This window comes from Suricata suricatta, chromosome 4, assembly GCF_006229205.1.
Source record: "Suricata suricatta isolate VVHF042 chromosome 4, meerkat_22Aug2017_6uvM2_HiC, whole genome shotgun sequence".
NCBI lineage: Eukaryota > Metazoa > Chordata > Mammalia > Carnivora > Herpestidae > Suricata > Suricata suricatta.
Window position 1 is genome coordinate 138905485 of NC_043703.1, and position 26862 is coordinate 138932346.

At 39.2% G+C, this 26862-nt stretch overlaps 1 protein-coding gene across 1 annotated transcript; it reads left to right on the forward strand.

Annotated features, from left to right (window-relative positions):
• The first annotated feature begins 388 nt into the window (after nucleotides 1–388).
• On the forward strand, nucleotides 389–16289 carry FAM98A (family with sequence similarity 98 member A). Its single transcript, XM_029937964.1, has 8 exons — nucleotides 389–511; nucleotides 3820–3968; nucleotides 6083–6217; nucleotides 9612–9796; nucleotides 10820–10900; nucleotides 11430–11546; nucleotides 14258–14425; nucleotides 14515–16289. The coding sequence occupies exons 1-8, from the start codon at nucleotides 459–461 to the stop codon at nucleotides 15178–15180; spliced, it is 1554 nt and encodes a 517-aa protein (XP_029793824.1). The 5' UTR covers nucleotides 389–458; the 3' UTR covers nucleotides 15181–16289.
• The last annotated feature ends 10573 nt before the right edge of the window (nucleotides 16290–26862 follow it).

A 26862-nucleotide genomic window follows, 5' to 3' on the forward strand; every position in this document is an offset into this window, starting at 1 on the left:
GCAACCACCCGGTGACTCCCTGGGGATCCCCAGGCTCCGCTTCACAGCCAACACCCACCAAGTCTTGAGACGCCCCCCAAGCTCTTCCTGCGCCCGCCTCGCCCTAATATTTGCACATGCGTACACCCAATTAAGAGAGGTTAAAGCGCTCCCCCTCGAGATGGGTCGCCACGCCCAGCTGCCACGCAGCCAGCGCTCCTGCCCTTCTCCGGGCCGCCGGCTTCACTATTCACTAATACGCATGTGTGATTCTGGGCCGCCCGGCACCCCTCCAGCCGGCGGAGGTGGGGCGGCGGGCGGGACCGAGTTTCTTGCGCACGCTCGGGACATGCGCAGTGCGGCGGTTGAGGCGCCAGCTGTCGACTTGGAAGTTCCGGGGAGGCGGCGCATGCGCGAGTGTACGCGTTGCCGGCGAAGAGGGGAGCCTGACGACTCGGAAATTTGAATACCACAGTAGCATGGAGTGTGACCTCATGGAGACTGACATCTTGGAGTCGTTGGAAGATCTGGGGTAAGACTGCCAGGGTGCGGGTCTCCTAAACCTCACACTGCCGGCCCCCGGGAACACCTCGTCCGCCCCGGTCGGGGACACCTGCCTCTGCACGCCGCACCCGGCAGCTCCTGGCTGTCGCCTCCTTATGGCTCCAGGACCCCAATGCCACGTCCACTGTCTGCCCTGCCGGGTCAGGGCCCTCGTAACGCGACGACCGTAGGCCTGCCCTATGCTCCCTGCAGCCGAGTTACCCGCAGCGTTTGTCAGTCATGTGTGTCATTGTCTGGGCTCTGGGTTCTCGCCACCCCCCCTCCCCGAGCTTCTCTTCTCGCTCCCCATCGTCTTGCCCTATCCCCCACTCTGGAGGTTGCCAAAGTTGATTCCTTTTTTTCCTACTTGTTCTCCAAACTTCTGCTCGTGTCTTGAGCCCCTACTCCTACCCCACCCATTTCTCTCAAAAAAAAAAAAAAAAAAAAACAAACAATCTTTGCTCAGTCATCTCTGCATGCACTCAGGCTTCCCTAAGCCACATGCCTGCATCCATTCCGCTAGCCAGCTCACTTGTGTACCTAACCTGTCACCACCTTCATGGGAACCACTTGCTGTTTTCCCTGACCGTGACACTCAGCCACCATTAACCCTCACCCCTAAAGTCATCTTCAGCCGCCAAGTCCCCTGCATGTTTGTTGTGCATTTTGTCTTTTTGTACTCTATTACACTTGAGAATTTAGAACTTCTTGGGCTAAATATGGTTCCAGAAACAAACGGTGTGATTACATATTTCTCTACGGATAAATGGTGTCCAAAAAGTAACAGATTTAACGAGCTGTATTTATAAAGTAACAAGTCTTTTGGGGGCGCGTGGGTGGTTTAGTCGGTTGAGCGTCCGACTTCGGCTCAGGTCGTGATCTCACGGTTAGTGGCTTGGAGCGCATCGGGCTCTGTGCTGACCGCTCAGAGCCTGGAGCCTGCTTCAGATTCTGTGTCTCCCTCTCTCTCTGACCCTCCCCTGTTCACGCTCTCTCAGTCTCTGAAAAATAAATACAGTGTAAAAAAAAAAAAAAAGTAAAAAGTAACAAGTCCTTTATCAAAACTCTCCCCGAGGGTGTTTCCGTGACATGGAAACCTTTGGGGGAAACTTTCTTTAGGAAAGGACACTGGCTAGGCCCCTGGGTGGCTGAGTCAGTCTGGCCCAGGTCATGATCTCATGGACTGTGAGTTCAAGTCCCAGGTTGGGCTCTGTGCTGACAGCTCAGAGCCTGGAGCCTGCTTTAGGTTCTGTCTCCCTTTCTCTCTGCCCTCCCCTGCTCTCTCTCTCACACACACACTCACTCACTCACTCTCTCTCTCTCTCTCTCTCTCTCTCTAAAATAAACACTTAAAAAATTAATTTAAAAAAAAAAGGAAAGGACACTGTAAGGTTCTCAGAGTCTGCCCATATAAGTAACTTGCTGTCCTGGTAGAAATTTTTGGGAAAAGAAGTGGTGTTTATCATCTTTTTTTGTTAAAGTGAATTATCATTGTTTTTTTTTCTTTGGAGCTTTCTCTGAATTTTCAGAATATTCCAGACTTTAGAGGACTATTTCTTTGATTAGAGTATAGGTAAAAGTCACATTCAGCAAAATGGTCTTTTTGGTGGACATCTCAGACAATTGCTTGCTGACATATGAATCCATTCATTCAGTAAACATTTTTTAAGGAGCACTTGCTCTGTGGTAGTGCTGGGCTGATCATTTACTAGCTTAAAGTGAAGTAGAAGAGAAGTTCACACTGTGAGAAAACGCTGTGAGAACTGAGGAGGAGGGTCTCTTTGCTTGGAAAGCAAAATAAAGTCCTAAAGCCTTCCTAGGAGAAAGCTTCTGGAGGAGTAGTAGACTGAGGGACGAGAGCCTTATTTAAATGTAGTCATTCTGCTTCGGTAGGTGTTGCCTCAACAATTGCTGATGGACGCTGTTTCTTCCCATTATTTTTTTTCCTACCCTTTTCACTATATTTTTCTTTTCTGGAGTACTAAAAAAGTAGTTGTTACTATAAAAATTGTATTCAAGTACACATTCGAGATTGGTTGTGATTGAACCAGAGATTTTCTGAAAACTTTGCTATAAATTTTGAGCAAAACATCCTACTTTGATGACATTCAGTCATTAAAATTCAGGCCTAATTGACTGATACGTACTTCTAAAGGATTCACTGAGAATTATTACAATTTAAATGACACACACTGTAAATTCAGTAATTATTTGTTGAATAAACTAACAAATTCTAAGTGTGTAACACAAGGAGACGTTTGTCGCCTAGTCTCTGTATTGCAGCGTCTAATAATTTGTGATCTTGAATCTAGGCTCCAGACTATATCACCTCACTTTTTTGTGTAAGATTTTTTTCCCCATCCATTCGGTGTATAAACACAGAAGTACATTTTAAAAGGATCAAATATTGTCATTTCTTGAACATATCTGTACCTCCTAATATCAAATTATCCTAAGCATATTTAATGTTCCATCTTTAATAACTGTGTTTATATCAATATTTCACTTAAAAGATAAAATAATCTTCTGAAGAACATACATTTTAAAACTCCTTTGAGAATGACAGGATCTTTGGTTCTAGCTATTTTCTAGATTGGGGTTCATTATTACTGTTCTATGAAAATTTGAACATTTAATAATATTTTAAGATTATGCTTGAATCACCTACAAAGGATTAGTTAGGATTACCATCTACCAGTTCGCCCAGACATCAGCTTGCTAGCAGTTATTCATCTTTTAAATAAATCCAGACATTTCTAGGTTCTAGTCTGTCTTAATAGTCTAAACTGTTATTAAGTATAGAAAAAGGAGATAATTGATTAACTGGCAAGTTTTTGCTTTTAAAGAAAGTCATTTTTAAAAATTGCCTAATTGATTTCTGGAAAAATTTCTAGAAAAGCTAACCTAAGTTATATTTCTGGAATCATAAAGAATAGTATAATGAGCTACCACTTTTTAATGTCTTAATATTCAATTCAGTTTAAAAAACTCTTTGTACAATAAGAGCTTTCAGGAAATGGATAGAAGTTGACATAATTTAGTAGTATATATGATTCTATTAAATACTCCTATATAATTTGAAGGTTGAAATCAATTACCAAGTACCTTATCTTTCTAATTGATTTTTAGGCTAAAATTTAAAATTTAGATTTTATTTTCTATAAATTTTATTTATATTTGCAGGCTTACAAGTTGGTCCTTACAACGTATTAAACTATTGTTTAATAGATAGATAAACTCTATGAAATACTACGTGTGATTCTTTATCCTTCTGAAGTATAATTTTTTACTCACCAGTTACAAGGGTCCGTTGTTGGAAGATGGCGCACTGTCTCAGGCAGTCTGTGCTGGAGCCAGTTCCCCTGAGTTTACCAAACTCTGCGCTTGGCTGGTGTCTGAATTAAGAGTGTTCTGTAAACTAGAGGAAAATGTGCAAGCAACCAACAGTAAGTAAACATTCAGGTGCAAAATAGAAAACTAGAATGTAAAAGTATTGTCAGTTGAACGTTATTAGTACTAACGTAAAATTTTCCATTTTTTGTAAATGTAAAAAAATAAAATCAAAAGTTGCAGTGGAAGTTGAAAAGATCCTGTTACTGAGATACAGAAATGGGAGACAAGTACGGCGTATACAAACTTTCCATTCTTTGTAAACATGACCTGTGGGCTCTTAAATTGGTGGCTAGAACTGAAAGTGGGAATGTGTTTCTTAGGCCCACTAGATTCCAGGGGGACATGTGGCATGTAAAGTAAGTGCATTATAATGCTTTTATCCATGAGGAGAAAGAGGACACTTTCTTAAGAAGTTGGCTGTGTCCCAGGAATGTATCAACAGATCCGTACAACCATATGCAGCACCATCAGATTCGCAGTGCTGAGAGCTGTTTTATATTTGCCAATCTTGTTATTGTATTAGCACTGTTTTGTTTACTCTGCAAAAGAGTCAGAAGCTTGGAACCTAACACTCCACCATCTGGCTCCCTCCTACCACAGGTAAACCTACAATAGGAGACAAAGACAAATGCCCACGCGTTAACCCACGCTCATGGAGAACTATACACATACTCCCCACCCACACCCCCCACAGAATCCCATTGCGAAGAGCTCCCTTTCTTACATGTTTAGTATATTTAATGTGCACGTGTTAGTTGCAACCATTTCCAATTATTAAGGACACTGTAGGGTAACACGAATGGTAGCACGGTTTACGTTTATGGAGCATTATGTTCTAAGCACTTTCTATGTGTTCTCTCATTTGAAACCTGAGGCGGGTTTTACTGTTCTTTGATACATGAAACAAGAAAGCTCAGCCAGGTTAAATGCCTTGGCTGAGGTCGCACAACGAGTGCATGGTATATCCAGAGTTCAGCCCCAGCACTCAAGATTGGTGGCCAGTACTCCTAACACTGCCTCTTAGCCTAACATTCCAGAGATTGTAGGAACTTGTGAAAACACATATACTGCATGGGAACTATTTGTAACCTGGAGCCCCTTTCAAAAGAAAACATCTCCTAGAAGCCAATATACGAAACAGGTAAAAGTGTACCTATTTGGTTGCAGTTAAGAGGGAGTACATTTAACACAAGTCTTCCTCAGGAGTTCTGTGGAATTTGAGTTTACAGAACATTTGGCAAAATAGTAGTACAGCCTTCCTATTTTACAGATGAGAAAATGAACTCAGATCAAGTGACTCAGAGTTTGTTAGTTTTTTTCCCTTGTGTGATAGAGAACCATCAGAAAGAATAGTAAGGAAGAAGGGCCATTGTATTTTCCTTGGTTCACTAGTTAAACTCTGCACTTAACGTGTTATGAAAATACAGAATTACAGGTCGTGTTCACTAACTTCAGATTTAATTTCACTGGGAATATTGGGCACAAATGGAGCCCCTGGACATAAGTCCAGTAATTCAGTGCTTCCGTTTACAGTTCACAGCAGGAGGAAACCAGTGAGTGCAGCCGCACTTGGCAAAGGTTCTATCAGGGAGCAAGACCGCCGGGCTTTGATGGCTAGGTGAGGTTTGATAGATGAGAAGCACGTAGAGGGCGAATCAATCATAGGGGAGAATTTACATGAAGGCCCAAACATGGACCTGAGACGGCCTGTTCCTGGGACAGGGAGGAGACCGGCTCGGCACAAACAGTATTTGTAGAGATAGAAGGTAACTACTCTGTTTATGTCATAGGGACTACTACATGGCAGTATGCAGGGAAGGTTAAGGTGAAGATAGGAAGAAGAATCTTTAAGTGCAGACACAAGTAAGTAGATTGGGTGAGGTAGAAATTAGGAAGCATTAAAGATTCTCCAAGAAGGGAATAAGCTAATGAAAACTTCTTAAGAACAAAAGTTGGCAGTGGTGTGAGAAAGGAAGGATTAGAAGTCAAAGTAACTTGTGTTAGGAAAATCCTATTAAAACTTTCAACACATATATATATACACACATATATATACATACACATATATATACGTACATAAGTATATATATGTATATATATATATATAATTTCTTTGCTAATGGGAAAAACAATTTTTATTAAATAAGGTTATTTTCATTCTTAAAAGGCCCGAGTGAAGCTGAAGAATTCCAGCTTGAGGTGAGTGGGCTACTAGGGGAGATGAACTGTCCGTATCTGTCACTGACATCTGGGGATGTGACCAAGCGCCTTCTCGTTCAGAAGAACTGCCTCCTTCTGCTCAGTAAGTTCATAGCTTCTAGAATGTAGCTATTATTTTTTATTTATGTTTTCTTTGACTAGTAAACTGGCTGTTATTGTACTATTTCGTTACGGATTTAAGTCAGAATGCTACGTATTTTGAAGAAAACTATTACACTTTCAACTTAAAAGCTAATCATGGGCCTATGCACTGGTAGCAGCGCTGTTTTGTAATTACTCCTCTTGTATCATTTAACTTTCCTGGTACTTGAAGTATTATGCTTCACCTAATGTGACCCTAGTTAGGACCCAGTATTCAAGTGTGTGATCATCAAACCCTAGCGTTCCAGACGGGAAGCACATTTTAAAATAGACTAGGAAGGTAGTGTGGGAATAGTGAGGATTTTTTTTTTTTAATTAAAGTGTTGTATATTGTGGCTATTTATTTGTGACTGGGTAATTGTTTAGGGGTTTTGGTTTTGTAAGTAAATCTATCAAATTACAATGTAAAATTTTCTGGAATAGTTTTGAATTGTTCCTGCACTTATTGATCATTCTGGGAAATAAACTGTTATGAAAAGTTCTTTCCTTCCATGTTTTTTGTATACTAACTACGATTTCTTTCTTCACCCTGAAAAACAGTAAGTAAATTCACAAATTTTGTTGCCTTCAGTGAATCCTCCAATGAACACAACCAATAGTCTTAACTCACAAGTTTTGTAGCATCTGAGACACATTTAGATTAAGCTTTGGTTAACTGAATATTGTAGTTCTTAATATCACACAAACAGTTCAGAGGGTTTTTAAAATACTGTCTGTATAACCACTATGGTTTCTGAATAACGTGACAGCTCCAATTTTGAAACAGAGGGTTTTTAAAATACTGTCTGCATAATTACTATGGTTTCTGAAAAACGTGACAGCTCCAATTTTTGAATTTCAGTTTTTAAAAAATGGTGGTTATAGCCATTATACCCAGACACTGAGTTATTCCAGAATCACTTTCATAATGTCCCCTTTGTTGAGTGATTTTGGAGGGTGGTGGGGGAGGTGTGGCACCTAAGGTTAGATACTGCTTTAAATATTGGAAGTGCTGCATGCAGTTCTTAGGCATGCATTCAGTGTCCTTCAGATTGTGTGATTTCTAGAACTGGCTCAGCCACACTGTCCTCTCTCATCCTTCCTTTGTAACACTGCTGACCAAAACCTAATATCTGCTACTCAGGGTATGTTATCTTACATGGGAAGATAAAAACTTTATGGAAAGCTTAGTAATGACCGTGAATAACTAACTTTTTCAGAACGAAGAGTTTGGCCTTTTTAGTGTTCATACTTACAAAAACCACTTTGAATCTAAATCTTTATAAAATGCCTTGGCTCTTTGCTGTTTCTTAAGCAGACTGCATTGAATATTATTTCAGGGTCATAATTTATAAACTTTATTTTAATGTGCTATGACCTCAAAAGCTCCTCAGTAGTATACAGCTATTTGCTTCTCAACTAAATGACTAACCCAACTAAAGGTGATGCTGCTCTTGGAATTCATGCACACGTACACTAGTCACTCCTCTTATCTTTGCTTCTGCTCTTTCCCCTTTAAAATACTTCCCTCAGTTTGTATTCTCTCTGTCATGCTAGTATTTATGTACACGTACTCATTCTCTTTTCGCTCTGTGTAAATATTTCTCATCTTTGCAAGTATCAGTTGTCACCCTTTAACTTCCTAATTTGAAGCTTTTAATATCTTGTGTTCCAATGGAGAAAAGAACCAATCTCATTAGATTGCTAGAAGACTGGTCTTTGAGTGAGTGGCTAAAAACACTCCTGTGTCCGGTTAAGAAGTTTTAGCTGTCCGTTGCCTGTCCTGTTGTCTGATTTTTCCCGTTAGGTAAAATAAGTCCGATATCTGAGTTCCTAATAGATGAAGAATTATTCATCTTTTTATGCATATATTCTTTATTCCTGACTAGATTGCCAGTAGAAATCATCGGTTTTGTTTGTTTTGTGTTATATGCCCAGTACCCTTCCGAGTACTTTGAACACTTCAGTTAACAGTTAATGTTTTTTGATGGGAAGTATTGGTGAACTAATTTTATGGATTCCTGAGCTATCTGTCCCAAATTTAGAGAACCAGTTTATTAAATCATATGATTTTCTAGAACAAGGGTTGGCAAACTTTAAAGGACGAGACTGTGAATATTCTCAGCTTCCTGGACCGTAAGGTCTTTGTCACAACTACCTAACTCTGCTGTCGTGGCATGTGCCAGCCAGAGAGGTTATGTAAACGGTTGTGCTGGTGGAGTTTTACTTCTTTGATCTTTTAACTCATACAGTTTGCTGTATGGAGCACATTAAGATTTTATCAAAACCATTTAGAATGACCTTTCCAGCAGCTTAGCTGTATTTATTGTTCTAGTATTACACCTTGGGTATAGGGAATGAGACACTGAAGCTGATCATTCTTTTGTGCTGCTGATAGGACTTAAGAGCCCAGAAATATCTCTTTTTCCAAAACTCCCTAATGTCAGAAGGCTCTCACTTTGTCACATAACCTGAAATTCTGAGGTCCAAATAATTATTAATCATCATTCATAAAAATTTAAGTGTCCTTGGGAAGGATAAAGGAATAAGATTGGATATTTATACCTTCAGTCACCTGAAGCAAATTGCAGCCCTCATACCTGGCTGAAATCAACACATAAGAGGATGATAGTGATACAGAAGGACTCTGCCAAGAAAAGTTCTGCCGATGTTGTTTTTCAAAGGAGTTGAGGGGAGTAGGGAGAGGAAGAGGAAGGTAGGGGGAAAGGGAACACTGAGAAAAACATAGATGGAGGAGGGTTTTCTTTAAACAGCCAGAGAGGGTGACATTAGGCTACTGCAGGCTGTGAGGAAAGATCTTTGGGGAATTTCATGCCTTTCCCCTTTTGTAAGTTAAGTTTTTATCATTTGAAAATGTTTCCTGCCAGTTCTGAACAGACTACCTAAGTATTGGAAGGTAAGAGCAAGAGAGTTACATCCCGTGTGCATGTCAATAGTGAGAGGTTAAAAAAAATAATGAGTTCCAGTGGTTGCTGAAGACTGGCCGCCTGCCACCTTTGGTAAATTTGTTAACAGATGCCAACCCCTGTTCTGGATAGTGGGATTCACAGACCCAGATTTTTAGATGTGATCTACCTTTATACTTTGGTTTCAAAGAAGAATCACTTATTTTTAAATCACCCTTTAAATATACATTGATATTAAATACCTGAATTACAGGAACCAGTTTCTATGTTATGTCATTTGCAGGTAAAAATGGTTTTCTTTTCTTGTTTTTATCCATTCTTGCAGCTTTAAAAGTTACGTATCACTAGGTCTATAGAGTTGTGACTCCAGACTTATGACTATTGACTGTAGCTGTATCTCATTTTGAAATCTTATTTTGTTTACTTCAGCATACCTCATCTCAGAACTAGAAGCTGCCAGAATGCTCTGTGTGAATACTCCTCCAAAAAAAGCTCAAGAAGGAGGCGGTAGTGAGGTCTTTCAAGAGTTGAAAGGCATATGTATTGCTCTAGGAATGTCCAAACCTCCAGCCAATATAACTATGTTCCAATTCTTCAGCGGGATTGAAAAAAAAGTAAGACCTTTAGTACCAGATTGTAGTGTATTAAAGGCATAGTCCTACATTTGTTTGAAATGAAGCAAGTTAATTTCTCTCAGTGGGAACCTAATGTGCATATTATTAATTGTTACTAAATGAATTTTGGGTTTTAAATCCTAGATACCTTAAAGAGAAATTAGTATATTACTTTTTTTTTTAACTTGTTAACATGTTTCTTTTTCAAAAAGGAAACGTTACACTTTGATTTATAAACTAAAATAAGCTAGGTACAATGTAAACAGAATTAAGACTTAAGTCCTTTTTAAAATTTTATCTCTGAACTTTGAGGCAATTAATTTTTAAGGTCTTTATCATTAAATGTTACCACCTTCCTATCCATTGACTGGACAGGAAAGGATGTCAATGTATTTGGTTTTTAAGGCAGTCACTTGAGTCTTAGATATTTCAGTTGGCAAGCTAGGATTGTTGACTGCTAATAACCTACTTTAGCATGGGAAAATAAATCAGAATTATTTTAATGCCACACGTTACCTACATTTAAGACGTTTTAAAAATATAATTGACTAGGAATAAGCCATTTTAATAAGTTAATGAATATGAGAGAATGATATTTGTTATAGCAGAGTTATTCTCTGTGTGCATATCTGCTGGACTCTAAGAATTGGTACATTTGCGTTGTGGGGTCAGTGGACACCATGATGCACAAATTCGGCTGAACTCTCCAGGGGAGCAGCACTGTATCCATAGTCTAGATTTTCTGTGTGTTCATTCATCCATTCAGCAAATACCCACCAAGTGCCTACTGATGTCAGGCGCTGTTCTAGGTACAGTGAAGGAACCATGCTTCCATAGGCACGTGAGGAGTGGGACAAGTGAGTGTCTTTATCGTGTGGGTCTTGTACATTTCAAAACATCCTCCACCTTTGCCTCTGTCAGGAATCTTCTTTTGATGGCAAGATATGATGGGAAATGGGAAGATGAGGAAGATCTGTTTTACTTTTAGATTTGTTTATTCATTCATTTATGTGTCTGTGTCAGTTAAAGGAGACCTTAGCAAAAGTTCCACCTAACCATGTGGGAAAGCCTTTACTGAAGAAGCCAATGGGACCAGCCCACTGGGTGAGTAGCAGTCATCTCGAGTAAACTCAGTAAAGAACCATTTCTCACATTGTTGACACTTAACAGTTTGTGCCGTTTATGTTTTCTGATATGTAGTTTCCTAGCTGGACATTCTTAGAATCAGTTTTGTGAATCTTAAAGGTTTAGGCAGAATAACTTTATTTGTGTATGATTAGAAGCACTTACCTCATAATTTGTAAATATTTCACATAGTTGGTAAAAATAAATTATGGTTGAGTATGTTTCTAATTGCCAGATGGGTTGCCTTCAAGCCAAAAACGTCACTGGGCTAAGCTTCACACAGTGAATTATGGGAAGGCTCAATGAGAATTCTCTATTCTTTACTTTGTTTTGATACATTGTTTTGCCTGTCATTTCATCAACTTATAATAACTTAGTATTAGATCAAGTAATCTGCTTTGTGTTGGGGAATCAGTTATGAATGAAGCAGACACCGGTTCCTACCCTCTTGGAACAGGGGGGTCAAGCAGATTGAAATTCTAACTGGTCTTTTAAATTTCGTTTTTAGGAAAAGATAGAAGCAATTAACCAAGCCATAGCCAATGAATATGAAGTTCGGAGAAAGCTGCTAATAAAACGTTTGGATGTCACTGTCCAGTCTTTTGGCTGGTCTGACAGAGCTAAGGTACATATTAAGTAATTTAAAAGACTATTTACAGACATGATCCTTAAGCATTCCTAGCACAGTTTAGACGTGGTGGAGACTACAAGACAAATGCATGGGAGACACACATAGGAATTTTTCTTTAGTGAGTTGCTGAGTTCTTTCAGCTATTCAGCAATAATGAAGAAAACATTTTTTATGGATTTTAACATTTTTTAACAAAACCATATGTTTTAGACCCTACTGAGAGTACCCACGTGTACATGTATCCATGTACCCATGGATAGAGTATTTGAAAATTGCCAAAATAATAACTTTTGAAACCATGTGTTTATACTTAAAGCTAACAATTTCATCTGCTACTTAAAGTTAGAAATACTGGATTTAGCAAGACAAAATATCACCGTGCATTTATAGAGAACTAGAGAATCTGGAAAGATTTCACTTTTCCTTTAGATTAAATGAGATAATCCAGGTAAAGCTCTTGGTCATTCAACAGACATTTATTAAATGTTAATTGTCTACTATACGATCAGTAAGCGCAAAAAAATTGGTACACCTCACCAATTTGACCTCCTTAGAACCCTGAAGTGGACCGGATATGTGACTTTATAGGGAAGTTGGTCTAACTGTGTATCAGATATTCCCTTAATATTCATGTTTGAAAACAGATTTTTTTCCTGAATTTTAGTTAAAGGACTCTGAAAGGTTTTTATTTAGTTCTCCAGTTACCTTGCTAATGATATGTTATTGTCACCTAAAATCTTTAAACCTTAACAAAGCCCTATTTGGCTACTACATTGTTGGGGTAGGTATTTATCAACTTAGAATATTTCAGTGTTGGAAAGGGGTCTTAGAGATCGGTCTTAATTCCCCTTATTTTGCAACTGAAAAAAAATGGAGACCCACATCAATGGGAGGCTGTGTCTGAGACCTCACAGTAGTCGGGAGGAACACATGGAGCCAACGGTTCTCTCCTGTAACTGTTGTGTAGCAAATACCAGAAACAGCCATTCACTTTCAGCCTGGCTGATGCACTTCAGAAACAAAAACCTTGCACCTCTTGGCTAGAAAACGATCTACTGACTGATGTCGGTGCACTGACCAAGGCCCCGCCACCCCACAGCCCCGCCTTGGGCACCGCCACCCCACGGCCCCGGCTTGGGCACCGCCACCCCACGGCCCCGCTTTAGGCACCGCCGTGACTGGGCCGCGCCGCTGGCATCATAACCCAGCCTGTGGGAGCTTCTCTCCCGCTCACGTGCCATTTTGGACCTCCCTAAAATGCCATGTCTAATCTGGGTGATATTTAACATGCTTTTGAACCATAATACACAGTGATTTTATGAACTATAAAAATACATTGGGGAGGATAGGAAGGATTGTACAAATTACTTCCACAAATCTTTTTGTTTCATCTAATGGAATTTATGTACTGATACCTCATTTTGAAGCTTGGTTTTAAATCACTTCATAGAAATTACTTTGCACAAAATGAACTTGTTTCACATAATGAAATTTATGTACTTCTATCACTTTGAAATTGCATTTTAAATCAGTTTTATTTGCAACATAAAATTATTCTCTCAAAAGTGTTTGTTTCTGTTCAACAAACATTGAGTGAGCCCTGACTGTAGGTATAGCCAGTTTCGCTAAGAAACACAAGACATTCAAGGAAACCTGCCTCCAGACCAACTATGGAATGTCAATCTCTTTATCCTTTTAGTTATTAAAGAAAACTTTTTCAAATAAAAAGTCACTGATCATCCCATTGTCTTAACCACAATAGCTATTTTCATTTTTAGTATTATCTTCCTTCGTCTATTTATACAATCAAATAAACACACCTTTTTTGCATTCTACTTTTTCACATAATTTAAACATTTACCATCCATATTTTAGGACCTGCATAAAACTGACAGACTCACCAAGTATTTTTTGTCTTTGTGCTATTTTACTGTGTATCTTACTTGTGGCTGTTGCTTCCAGAGTTTAGTAGATAGGAGATTGTTGTTTCTCACAATTTAGGTTAATTTGCCCAGGAAACATTTCTTACATTTGTTTGAACTTTATTTTCTTGTGTGTGAAATTTTTATGTCTTCTGCTCATTGATCTTTTGCGGCCTTGAGTGTCACACACATCTACGTGGTCTGCCCTGGCGTCTCACTTTCCCAGTGCTTCGTCTCTCAGGAGCTGACGGTCGTAGTCATTCTACTTCTACTGAATGGTTAACATGCACCTCTTTCCCTTCTTTACTACTTATAATAGAGGAAAGTGTTACACAGGGGGAGCACTTTGGAAGAAATGTGTCCTGTTAACATAATTAGTACAGATTAATCATAGCTTACATTTTTTCTCATTGTAAGTAAAGATGGGAAACTTAAAAAGCAAAATTACTGAAGTGGGTTTACATCCTTACATTTACATAAGTAAAATAAATGTGCTTGATCTGAGGCCATTTTGGCCCCACAGCCCTAATGGGAAACCCCTTTGCCCTGTGGACCCCTCCCAGCCACCTCCCAGCATTTTTCCTTGCTCCCTTAAGTGTTTCACACTTGTGTGTTAGGATAGTTATTGACTGGGTCGGAGCAATGGTGAGTATGTTTTTTCTACCCATCTTAAGCCTAGCAACTATGATCATCAGACATTTTAGAAGTCTTGGGCATATTTAATATCAGTGTTTCTTTTTCATTGTGAAAATTGACATGTCTTTCAACACTTTGTTTCAACAGAGTCAGACAGAAAAATTAGCAAAGGTTTACCAGCCGAAACGCTCAGTCTTATCTCCTAAAAGTACAATTTCTGTTGCCCACCTTTTGGCTGCAAGACAAGATTTGTCAAAGATTTTAAGGACTAGCAGTGGCTCTATAAGAGAAAAGACTGCCTGTGCTATCAATAAGGTGATTAAAGTCCCTTTACTTCTCTTTTAAATGCATTTATTTCTACCTATAAAAATACAGCATTTTAAAACCTCTTTCTTACCCCATAGGTGTTGATGGGCAGGGTGCCTGACAGAGGAGGCAGACCCAATGAAATTGAACCTCCACCTCCAGAGATGCCACCATGGCAGAAAAGGCAAGATGGCCCCCAGCAGCAAGCAGGAGGCCGAGGAGGAGGGCGAGGTGGTTATGAACATTCCTCATACGGAGGACGAGGAGGTCATGAACAAGGAGGAGGGAGAGGTGGACGTGGTGGCTACGACCATGGTAGCCGTGGGGGAGGAAGAGGAAATAAGCATCAAGGAGGCTGGACGGATGGAGGGAGCGGAGGAGGAGGTAGCTACCAAGATGGTGGTTATCGAGATGCGGGTTTCCAGCCGGGTGGCTATCATGGTGGTGGCCACAGTGGTGGTTATCAAGGTGGTGGCTATGGTGGCTTCCAAACGTCTACATATACAGGAAGTGGATACCAGGGTGGTGGATACCAGCAGGACAATAGATACCAAGATGGTGGGCACCACAGTGATCGAGGCAGTGGTCGTGGAGGAAGAGGTGGGCGTGGAGGCCGGGGTGGGCGTGGAGGCCAGGGAGGAGGTTGGGGAGGCAGGGGGAGCCAGAATTATCACCAAGGGGGACAATTTGAACAGCACTTCCAGCATGGAGGTTATCAGTATAATCATTCTGGATTTGGACAGGGAAGACATTATACTAGTTGAGGCTACGGAACTTTACATTTTGCTAGAGCTCAAGTAATAGAAACTTAGTTTCAGAATCCTGGGTCCAGCATCAATTTTGAATTAATGTGAGACCACAGGTGGCAGGCAGATTCCTGCTTGGCATATGTATTTGTAGGTCTTCATTCAATTTTTTTTTTAAGGACTTACATAACACAGTTTGAGAAATACATACAACCTCTCTCCTTTGTATGAAGAATTTTTTAAAAGGTAATTAAAATTGCCTTTAATTGACCAGTAGACTACTTCTACAGTAGGAACACATGTACTTTTTGGGGAAGAGATTACTTGAATAAGTAGTTTTCAAAAAGTGATTTTGAAAATGAAGATACTCCTAGATTTTTTTAGATTTACAACTAGGAATCCTTCCTCATATTAACAGTCCATTTATATGTGTTTTCCTTAAAGTATTCTAATGCCTATTTTCCAAGCACAGTTCTGCCCCGACTGGCTTTTTATTCAGAAAGATTATGCCACATTTGCTTCATGATAGACCTTTAGGTCAGTTCCTATTAAATGAGCTCTTCTGCAGATAGCACATTCAGTAGCCTTATCCTTTTTGATGGAATACAGTACCATATGCTCAATTCTGAAAACCTTGAACGGCCAAAACCCATAAAAATTATAAAAGCAAACTAAGTTGTGAACCTGTAGTACATGTAGGCATTTATATAGTATAGCAATTCAAACTGACCTGCATCCATTCAAAACAAGTTCCTCCTTAAACCTTATTTTTACTTGAAATCTGTTAGAAGAAACAGCAAACTGAAATTTGTTTTATGCATGAGTTAAAACCACTGGCTCAGCAAATACAAAGTTAGTTTGCTTTGGGGATGAGACTTTTTTTGTAATGGAAGAAATGCACTACCAAGGAAGAGGACAGATTTTTGCTTAGTGCAGGAGGCCCTTTATTATTGCTGCAGAAAACAGAAGCCTGGCTGAGTTGATGTTTTACATTCTCCTTTACTGAAAACTACATGAAGCTTCTAGCTGGGTTTTTGTAAATGTAAACATTGTCAAGCTGTGAAAGAAAATGGCTGGAGGTGTGCTTTGTGTGAAAGGTGAGCAATAAAGTATCTGTATGTTCTCTCTCGGGTTTGAGTTTTATTTTAGCTCTTTTTAAAAACTGAATTATTGTGGGTACTTGTTTCAAGCTTATGAGCCAAGACCTTTGTTTCCCCAAAGGTTATTGAGTGTTTCTTTAAGACATAACTTTTTTTTTTTTTTTTTTTTTACTGTTTTTATTTATTTTAGAGAGAGAGAGACAGCATGAGCAGGGGAGGGTCAGAGAAAGAGGGAGACACAGAACCTGAAGCAGGCTCCAGGTTCTGAGCTAGCTGTCAGCACAGAGCCTGACAGGAGGCTCGAACCCACGAACCGTGAGATCATGACCTGAGCCGAAGTTGGACACCTAACCGACTGAGCCACCCAGGCGCCCCTAAGACATAATTTGTAATGAAAGATAATCCTTACCCTAAGACCATAAATAATTGAAAAAATACGTATTTCCAAATTGACCTTTTACTAGAACGTTATAGCTAGAAAACTTCACTACTCACTTCTGGCCACTGGGTGTAGCTGTTGTTACACAGTGTATTAAGAAGATAAATTAATTACCTGAATCTTTCAGGGTTTTTAAAATTTTGTTTTTCCATTCTTTCTACAAATGAGGGACATTTTTCTTACAAGGAAGTGAATTGAAAATACATGTTTGTAAAAACAGATATGGTATTTCCTTTTCCTACTAAATGCCTTACCATAGAATTGCAATATTCTTTTTGCTATTGAGATGAGCACATTCTTTTGTACCTAAAAACCATTTTTGAAAGCCTACCTTTATCATTTTGTTAATTTTACCTGTTTATTAGCTTTTTTGGCAAGCCTTTACCATCCTAAAATGTTCAAACTTGGAAGACAATTGAAAATACTCCTGTTTATCATTAAAGATTTTAAGGTCTGTCTTGAAAGTTGTAATTATTGGTGTCTCCATGCTGTTAAATATATTTAGTATGTATAGGGATTTCCTGTCAGAAATAAAATTGTCAGGGTTTCATATCTTAGAATGTATTCACAGCAGTGACCTTAGCATTTCCTTTAATCTGTTTTGTAACCAAAGATTCCACAATATACCTAATGAGTATGTTTCATTCTTTTGATAAACATAATTTTTATATATTTTTATGGTTAATAGACTGCTTTTCCAAATTTGAGCATAGAAGAAAGCAAGTAACGTGTTTTATAATGGACGGCTCTAAAGTTTGCATCCTCATTTTCTGCTTCAAACTAGCATCCCCCCCCATTATACGCCCATAAAGGATTGTCTCTTAGTTTCTCCTCTTTGACAGATTAAGTTCTCTTAGAATAGGATATATTTTAAACTACCAGTTAGTTTGTGATTATATTAAAATAAAGTTCTGAGATTTTGTGTAGGACCTGTCTATTTTACACATATTCATAACTTTAACTTGCAGTAAATAGTAACTTACTAGAGTAGGAAATGTGGGAATTTCTTGGAGAATCAAGAGAACAAAATTTTTAGGAGGGAATTTTTGATATATGAAACCTTAAAATACTGTTACCTTAGATTGAGAAAAGCAGAACCTTTTGTTAGTGCTTTTGTTTCTTCCCCAAACCAGGAACTAAAGCAGGATGTCAACATTCTCTGTGGAGATTATCCGAGATAATCTCTATGGAGATTATCGCTGTCATTCTCATTTCTTGCTCTAGATCCAAACTAGTGTCCATCCAACTGCGCCTGGCATAGAAGAGTTAAATAAATTCTTGCTAAGGGAAAGCATTTGAATTCATGTCTGTGTATACTGACCTGTTTTCCCACTGCCCTAATCACTTACATTCTTGTACTTAGATTTTTATGTTGTACCCATTGTACCTTTCCAGATATTTTATTTACCTATATTATATCCTTTTGAAAATAGGTTTTAGATGTATTCATATTATTTAACCATCTCTCTCCTAAGTACTTTGGATGGTATTTGATTTTTTTTTTAATAGGGCCATTGGGTTTACTTAGAAAATACATTCATCACAGAGTACCTAATGTTAAATAAAATGTCTTTTTTTCCTGCTATTCTTGTTTCTCTCATTGCTCACTAACATAATTAAAATCCTTAGAAATACTGTTTTTATTGTTCGTTGCTCCATTTCCACATTTATATATATTAGTGTGTTCCTACAGTTCAGATCACTGATGGCGGCAGGTATGCACATCAGTGTTTGAACTCATTCATTCACCTTGGGTACTTTTAGTCACCTGTAAAAGTATGTTGGTAAAGATGTTGCATAAACACAGCTATTGGCGTGAGCACTTTCCCAGTAAATCATTTACTTCCCACTAAATGTAAATGAAGAAACCTAGAACTCGAATAAGCCTTTTTTTAATATGTTCCCTAAGAATCTGAGGGAAGACCTTGAAAAAAATATGGAGGTAAGTTAGTCCTGCTTTGGAAAATGCCCAATGGCAGAGCCAGAAACAGGTAATTACAGCATAAAAAAAAAAAAAAAAAAGAAAGTGATGCCAGGTACTGAAATAACACAGGGTTCAGTATTGCTCATATGAGATGGAAACATGGTAGAAGCCAGTTAATAGAGGGCTCTGCATATCTTCCTAAGTCATTTGGACCTAGTTAATGTACTTCAGTCTACAAGGTATGCAACATAGATCTGGATTCTATATGAACCACTGGCTGGAGTAGAGAATGGATTTAAGGAGAGGGCAACGATTGGAATCAAGCATGTATCCCATATAATAACAGGGAGGGGGGATGATTTCAATCTGCACCTTGGGAAAATGTCTGCAGACAGACTTGGGAATGCACAGTATCAGTGATTTTTGCATTGGAATAGTCAGAATAAGGATTCTGTATTAAATCACCAAAGAGGGGGGAAAGCACTAGACCAAGGACAGAATCTCGGGGAGTCACTTAAGGAGGGATGGACAGGGTCACAGAAGCAGGAGGAGAACGACAGCAGCACGGCCGTCTAGGTTTAGTACTAAGGGCAGTGGTCTTCCTCTTCATCAAGAGTTTCACAGAATGAATTAAGGCCAGGATGGTTGTTGAGCAGACTACCAACGTCCACATAGCTGGTAAGCAGGGGAGCAAGAATCCAACTCAGGCTCCAGAACTCGGTAACCAACAATTCCAGAGGCCACAGGGATTCAGCGAGCCAAGGCTTAAAACACCCATTATGTCTTGTGACCTTTTCAGTAGAACTTTCAGAATCAACTAAGGCCAGCTTACTTGAGCTTGAGGAAGGAAAGACATGAGAGTAAGTTTAGACTGTTTCCCAAGCTTCCCTAGAGGAGAAGGACAGTAAAATAACCACGTAAAACTTAATGGGATAAAGTGTGCTCTGAGAGGTTACCAAAAAGCCAAGGAAAATCTCAAGGAAATGTAGTATCTTCAAGAACCCAAAAGGGTCAACTGCAGAATTCTCTGTGAATTCAAAGCAAACCTATCACTGATTGTATCTTCATGTCATTTTTTTAATGAGGCATTTATAAGATGGTTGAGATAAATTTTCTTGGGGAAAGTTATAGAAAAGTACAATCAGTTCCTCAGAACAGATAAGTTTACCCCCAGGATAGCTTCCAGCACTTACCACGGCCTTAGCAAGCACTGGCTCTGATGTCTCCTGCGTTACATTCCTACAGAATCCTTTCTCTCTCAATGGAGACCAGTTGTGTGGTGCAGAAGACCAACCAGAGGTCAGCTACATTGGGGCACCTGGGTGGCTCAGTCAGTTAAGCGACTGACCGGCTGAGGTCATCATCTCAGGTTTCATGAGTTTGAGCCCCTCATCGGGCTCTGTGCTGACAGCTCAGAGCTTGGAGCCCGCTTTGGATTCTGTGTCTCCCTCTCTCTCTGCCCCTCCCCTACTAACATTCTCTCTCTACCTCTCAAAAACAAACATTTTTTTAAAAATTTTAAGTCAACTGCATTAATGTGAAACTATAGAGAAATTGGTTTCATTCTAACTAATCTTCAATTATCAGAAAGTAGTGAAAAAATTCTAATGAAACAAGTAGAAAGTAAATCCCAACTGAAGGGTAAGGGAGGTCTTCTTTGTAATCTTATTTACAATGATGCTAACATATAATAGTTTTAAATTTTGCAGTGCTAACAGTTACTTTCTTTCCCTGTTATTTAAGTGCTTTCCCATGGAAAAACAAGAGTAACAGAAAGCACGGCTCCCCTAGGGGCACATCTGTAACAAACTAGGGCAATGAAATGCATACCCGTATTAAGATTAAAAAGCAATGTGTGTGTGGATACAACAAAATACTTGCCTAACAATTCTTTTAGAGCACCAGGAAACAGGTGTTCTGGGTTCAGAACTGTAGCACACTAGCCATTATTAAGTATGATAACTGTGTAAAATGCCCACCATGGTGTACGGTGCATGGTATGCACTCAGTGCTTAGCTACTATCAGTACATAGATAATTACATGCAGGAATACCTTAAATAGAACCAAAGGGAGAATAGCTCTTGTCCCTTCCTGGTTCAAGTTTGGAATAAATGTTTACATTCTCCTTATTACAACTTCAAAACAGACCAAAATATCTTGATAATCCTACAGAGACCTATGATAAACAATCTTCTATGCATCCTTTTCTTCTTAAATCTAGGTTTTGTCTAATAAGGAATCTTTTCAGGCGTATTCAGTGTGTGTGTGGGTGTGTGTGTGTGTGTGTGTAACGGTGAAGCTGCAGCTTTGCAACAGCTTCAGGAACAACAAAGGAACGGAGGTGAAGATCAGGAGACCCCTTGTTTTTAGATTTCTGTCAAGTATTTCCTCTAGTTGGGCTTTTTTTTTTTTTCTCATAAAAAACAAGGTAAAATAAGAAGGTAGGATGATGCATCTGATTTAGTAGTTTTTCCGAAATGGAATTGGCAAAAACATGCAGTCATTGCAAAGGATGTGCTGTTTGAATGGCCTGCTCTAAGCAAGGGAATAATTCCCAATCCTCATCGTCCACAAATACTCTTTCCCAAAACTAGCTTTTCCCACTTTACCGAAAAACAGACAAGCAAACAAAAAGTCCACAGTATATCTCTGGTATCTTCCTCTTGTGAATTCCACCAGGTGTAAAATCTCTGAGTAACAAACACAGAGTCCTTAAAATATATTGGTTCAAGGAAGCCTCCTTTAACATCTATTCAAAGCATTCCAGCCCATTAAATTTCTTTATATTTATTTCTCTTAAGAATCAAACTTGCCTTTTTAGGAAAATTCTGAAATCAGAGAAACCAAAAGAGTATTGGTTATGTGGATTATTTTAAATATAACCAGACTATTTTATAAAAACCAAATATTATTAAGATACATTGGATAAAACTCACAGATCAAACATTAAACACTTCCTTTCAGATTCAGAGGTCTTTATTCAGTAAGGTAGCCAGAACCTACTTTATCAAATCATGCCATGAGATGTTTATTCCGATCACAGCCAATGCTCATTTCATTTTACAGCAAAAAATAAACTTCCTTAAATTTATGAAAAAAACATTTTGTATATAAACTTAAAAATGTTCAGGTGAGCAGAAAAGCTTAAAGACCACGAACTGGTAAATGTCTCCATGTATGTCTGAGGACTACGTCATCAATAATGCATTGTCCTAGGCCAGAAAGAGCTGTCTGTATTTGCACACCAGACAAGCCTCTTCCTGAGCATATGATCTCTACTAGCACTGGGGTGTAGAGAACAACCTCTCTGAAGTTTTAGCTATAGAAAAAGTAAGAGACGGTATGTGGTACAGGAATGAATGTGATATGTGGAATTTAGTGAAGTCTCCTCACTTTTGCCTTTCTTCCACACAGTCCTCCCCTCCCTACCCACAGATATATGATTTGTTACGAGGGTGTCTACGTCCTTTTTCAGAGGTATTTTAAACATATAAAGAGAATAAATATACTCCGGTTTTCCCTCCACTTATACATGAATAATGGCATGCAATACATCCGTGCATACTGTTTTTCACCTTGATTTTTCTTTAAAACTTATTTTGCAGACCTTTCCATATCAATTCATGAAGTCTTTTTTTTAACATCTAAATGACATTACATTGTATAGATATAAGCATTTATTTGTTTAATCATGGCTTTATTAATTGATACTGGATTATTTCCAGTTGCTTCCTATCCTGAACCATACTATTGTGATAAGCCATGTTCACTTTGTATTTCTCTTGTGTCCCCATAGATCTTGAGAGGTCACAAGTGAGAGCCTGGATTTGGGACACATACGGCTGGGGATTGAAGCCTACCTTCACCACTTACTAGCTGTGTGTCCTCGGGCCTGTTGCTTAAGTTCTCTGAGCCTCAAGTTTCTCATTGGTAGGAACTTGAGTTACTATAGAGGTTCCATGAATGGCCCTGTGTAAACTACCTAGAACACCTGACTTACAGGAAAAGCTGTTTAGCTGCTGCTGCTACTGCTAATGTCATCAGCAGCATCATCTTTAGGATAAACTCCCAGACACAGAATTACTAGGTCAAAAAGAAAATACATGTTGAACATCTGACAGATGTTGCCAAAATGGCCTTCGTCAAGGTTCCACGAATTTACATTCCCATCAGTGATATGTGAATGGAATGCTATTTCCCCACACCCATGCCAAGAAAGTATTTAAGTTTTTTGAGTCTGAGGAGTGAAAACTGTTACTAGAGTGTATTTTTAAGTGAGAAAGGTAACACTTTGCATCCTCTGGATTTCTTTTGGTGTGAATTATCTGTTCAGTTCCTTTGCCCATTTTGTTTGAAACCCAGAAGTTGAATTTGTCTTAATGAGCTTGTCGCTCTGTGTACTGTATCATACGTAGAAAGGCTTTCCCTATCTAATAATTTAAAACATTTATCCTGTAGTTTATATACGGTTTGATGTTTTCCCATTTAAATCTTTGATTTGGAAATTATCATGATGTATGTTTTGAGCTGTAAATCCAAATTTATTTTAAGCTTGCTGCCCAGTTGTCTCCAATTATTTTACTGAATTATATTTACTTTCTGAAATGAGAGGAGATGCCCACTTTATCCAAACTTAACTAACCTACTGCTTCTTCAATTTCTGGACTTGCTATTCTGTCTATGAATTCACATCTTTTTAATATTGTGTTTCAATATCTGGTGAAGCTAATTAGTACTCACTCATTAGTCTTTTTCAGATATTGCCTTGCTAGTCATGTTTGTTCCTCCCCCACCATAAACTTTTTTGCTAATGAGAAAAAAAATTTCCTTTTAGCACTTTCTAGGAACTGCAGTAAGAAATTCAAAGGTTCACTTGAGGAAAACTGAAATCTTTATGATGTTTCCTTCTTATCCAAAAATTTAGTGCCTTTCCATTCATCTCAATCTTCTTTGGGGTCTCTCAGAAGCACTTTATTTTATTTTAACTTTTTTTTAAGTTTATTTAAGTAATCTCTACACCCAACATGAGTCTTGAACTCATGACCCTGAGATCAAGAGCTACATGCTCTTCCCACTGAGCCAGCCAGGTGCCCCCATGTATGCAATCGTAATTCTTATGGTAGCCATGTTAAGAAAGTGAAAGAAGGTAAAATTATTTTTAATATATTTTATTTAACCCATTATATCAAAAATGATATAATTTATCATTTAATCATTTTTCAAACTTCTTAAGGGTAAAGTTTACCCTTTTTGTGAACTATCTTTGAAATCTGGCATGTTTTCAACCTACAGCACATTTTAATTTGGGCTAGCCACATTTCAAGTGCTCAGCTGTAAACTGGGTATGGCCACCATTTTGGATGGCCCACATCTGGCAAGTTATTTTTTGTGCACTTGGTATTTGGAATATCATGAGCTGAGAAGGTGAAAATAATTGTCTTATTCTGTTTTTCTCATTGAATCTCCTACACTTTTTGTTCCACTGATGTCTGTAGTTTGGTGAAAAACATCTGTAATTATTGTATTTTCACTATGGACTGTACTCTTTAGCATTAAATGTGGACTGCCTTTGTCTTTTCGTGCCTTTGGCCTTGATTTTAATTTTGTGTGATACTATATCTATGACTAATGTTTCCTGTTTTTATTTGTCTGATATATCTTTGTCCATTTCTTAATTCTTAAGTTTCTGAAAATCACTTATGACAAGCCTCGCATACACAGCCTAGAACTGGATTTCTCTTTACCAGTCTGAGAATCTTTTTACTAGTTGAATTTAGCCCATGTACATTTATATGACAGATATATTTGAACTTATTTGAACTCTTATATTCGGATGTGTTTTCCATTTTTAGACGTTTAAAAGTTAAAAGGTCTCTTTGCTTTGGTTTTTGTATTCCAGGATTTAGATTGAGAGTTTTATTCCAATGTTTACCTTTATAACTATGCAGAATTGCCTTCACCTTCAATTTTTTAGAATTACTAAGAAAAGTCATTGGAAACCTGGAACTAAGGCCAACGATGGCTTCACAGCCTTTGGGTCTCATTCTAAAGTAGTATCTCACAAGTGTACATAAGGGTCATCTGACTTTCTGGGCAGTGATTCTCAAGGGTAGTACCCAGCTGGCGTCAGCACCAACATCACCTAGGTACTTGTTAGAAATGCAAGTTCTCAGGCCCTCCCCCAGACCAGAAACGTCAGAAACTCTGTGGACGGAGCCCAGCCGTGTGTTTGCTCCAAATAATTCTGGGCAGTGGTTTCCAGACAAGAGCAATTTTGCCCAGTAGAGGGCATGTGCAAACGTCTGGGTGCATTTTTGGTTGTCAAAACGTAGGGGAGAGGAGGATGTGCCACTGGCACCTAGAGGAGTGCCCTGCAATGCACAAGAGACAAAAAATTACCTGGAACCACGTGTCAGTCAAGCAGAGGCTGAGGAACTCTTCCAGCGGAAGAGAACTTTGCTATATACTATTTATTATGGATTAGGATCCAGATGCTAACTTGAAGAAACCGTAATAAGATGCAAACAATTTTTATCTGGTAGAGAAACAACTTTCTGTACAGTAGAGAAGATAGTCTAAATGTTAGGGTTGAACTGCCCATTGGGATTTAGTGTTAGTTCTCTATTACTGTGTGACAAAATACCCTAAAATTTAGTAGCTTAAAACAATGCTAAGCGTTTATTACTATCATGGTTTCTGGGGACTAGGAATTCATTAAGTGGCTTTCATATTTGGAGAAATACTTCTCGTCTGCTCTCTAACCGTGTGGTTGGTTGGCTTGCTTTCCACTGAGAGGTCTTCTGACATCTCTTTCGCTACATCCTTATTTTCCCTTCTGGTACGCCTTGGGGTTTTGTTTTAACTGTTTGTAATTTTGAACTTTTATCCAAAATCTGTGGGAAGTTCATGTAAGGAAGGAGCCAGGACACTGTTCAAACCAGGTGAAATTCGTCACGATCCAGGGTTTTGCACGTCCGGTCAATTGGCAAAGGCTAATTGGCCATGACTGGCAACTGCGGAGCGTTTTTTGTTTGTTTCCTCACAGACTGGAGCAGCGTGCTCCGGTGGAGACACATGGATTCCTGGCAAACATTCCCTGTCTTGGGCTCTGCGTCTGCGTCTCAGAAGCCGACCAGGTCCAGGGGGCTCCGGACACTGGCTGGTACCCGCGCTCCATCCCTTGTGAACAAAGGGTTGAGGCCACTCGCTTCAGAGCGTGCCTCTCCGTGTGGAGAGGGGGCTTGTGGCTGCCTGTGTGTGTGTTTATAATCCCTCTGCCACAGGGACCTGTCCCCAGGTGGTCCTGAGAGCCTCTGATCCGTCCCTGACGCTTTGGGCCATCTTTCCTGTTGGGCCCAGGATTTCAGGTCCCTTTTAGTCGCTCGGCAAACTTTTCATTTTTATTCTCCTTGTTGCTTTTTAAATGATTTCCAGCAAGATTAGAAGTAACGATTTCTTTCCCCACCCCCCCAGCTTGTTTTTAACCACAAAACTTCTGAAAAGCTTAAGAAATACTACAATGAATATGCATATACCCTTTACATAGATATAACTATTAACATCTTGCTACATTCATTTTCTCGCTCTACACAAAAACTTCTTTCACTGAACCATTTTAAAGATTGTTTTATTAGTGTTTTTTCAGAGAGAGAGTGTGTGGGAGGAGCAGAGAGTGAATCCCAAGTAGGCTCCGCGCTGCCAGCGGAGAGCCCAATGTGGGCTCGAACTCACGAGCCCTGAGATCATGACCTGAGCTGAAACCAGGAGTCACTTAACCGACTGAGTCACCTCAGGTGCCGCTCACTGACCTATTTTATTTTTATTTAAAATTTTTTTCTTTACATTTATTTATTTTTGAGAGAGAGAGAGAGAGAGAGAGGCAGAGAGAGAGGCAGAAAGAGAGAGGCAATGAGAGAGAGGAGAGAGGCAGAGAGAGAGGCAGAGAGAGAGAGAGGCAATGAGAGAGAGAGAGAGAGGCGGAGAGAGAGGCAATGAGAGAGAGGAGAGAGGCAGAGAGAGAGGCAGAGAGAGAGAGAGAGAGGGGCAGAGAGAGAGAAAGAGAGAGGCAGAGAGAGAGAGAGAGAGGCAGAGAGAGAGAGGGAGGCAGAGAGAGAGAGAGAGGGAGGCAGAGAGAGAGAGGCAGAGAGAGAGAGAGAGAGGGAGGCAGAGAGAGAGAGGCAGAGAGAGAGAGAGAGAGAGGGAGGCAGAGAGAGAGAGAGAGAGAGAGAGAGAGAGG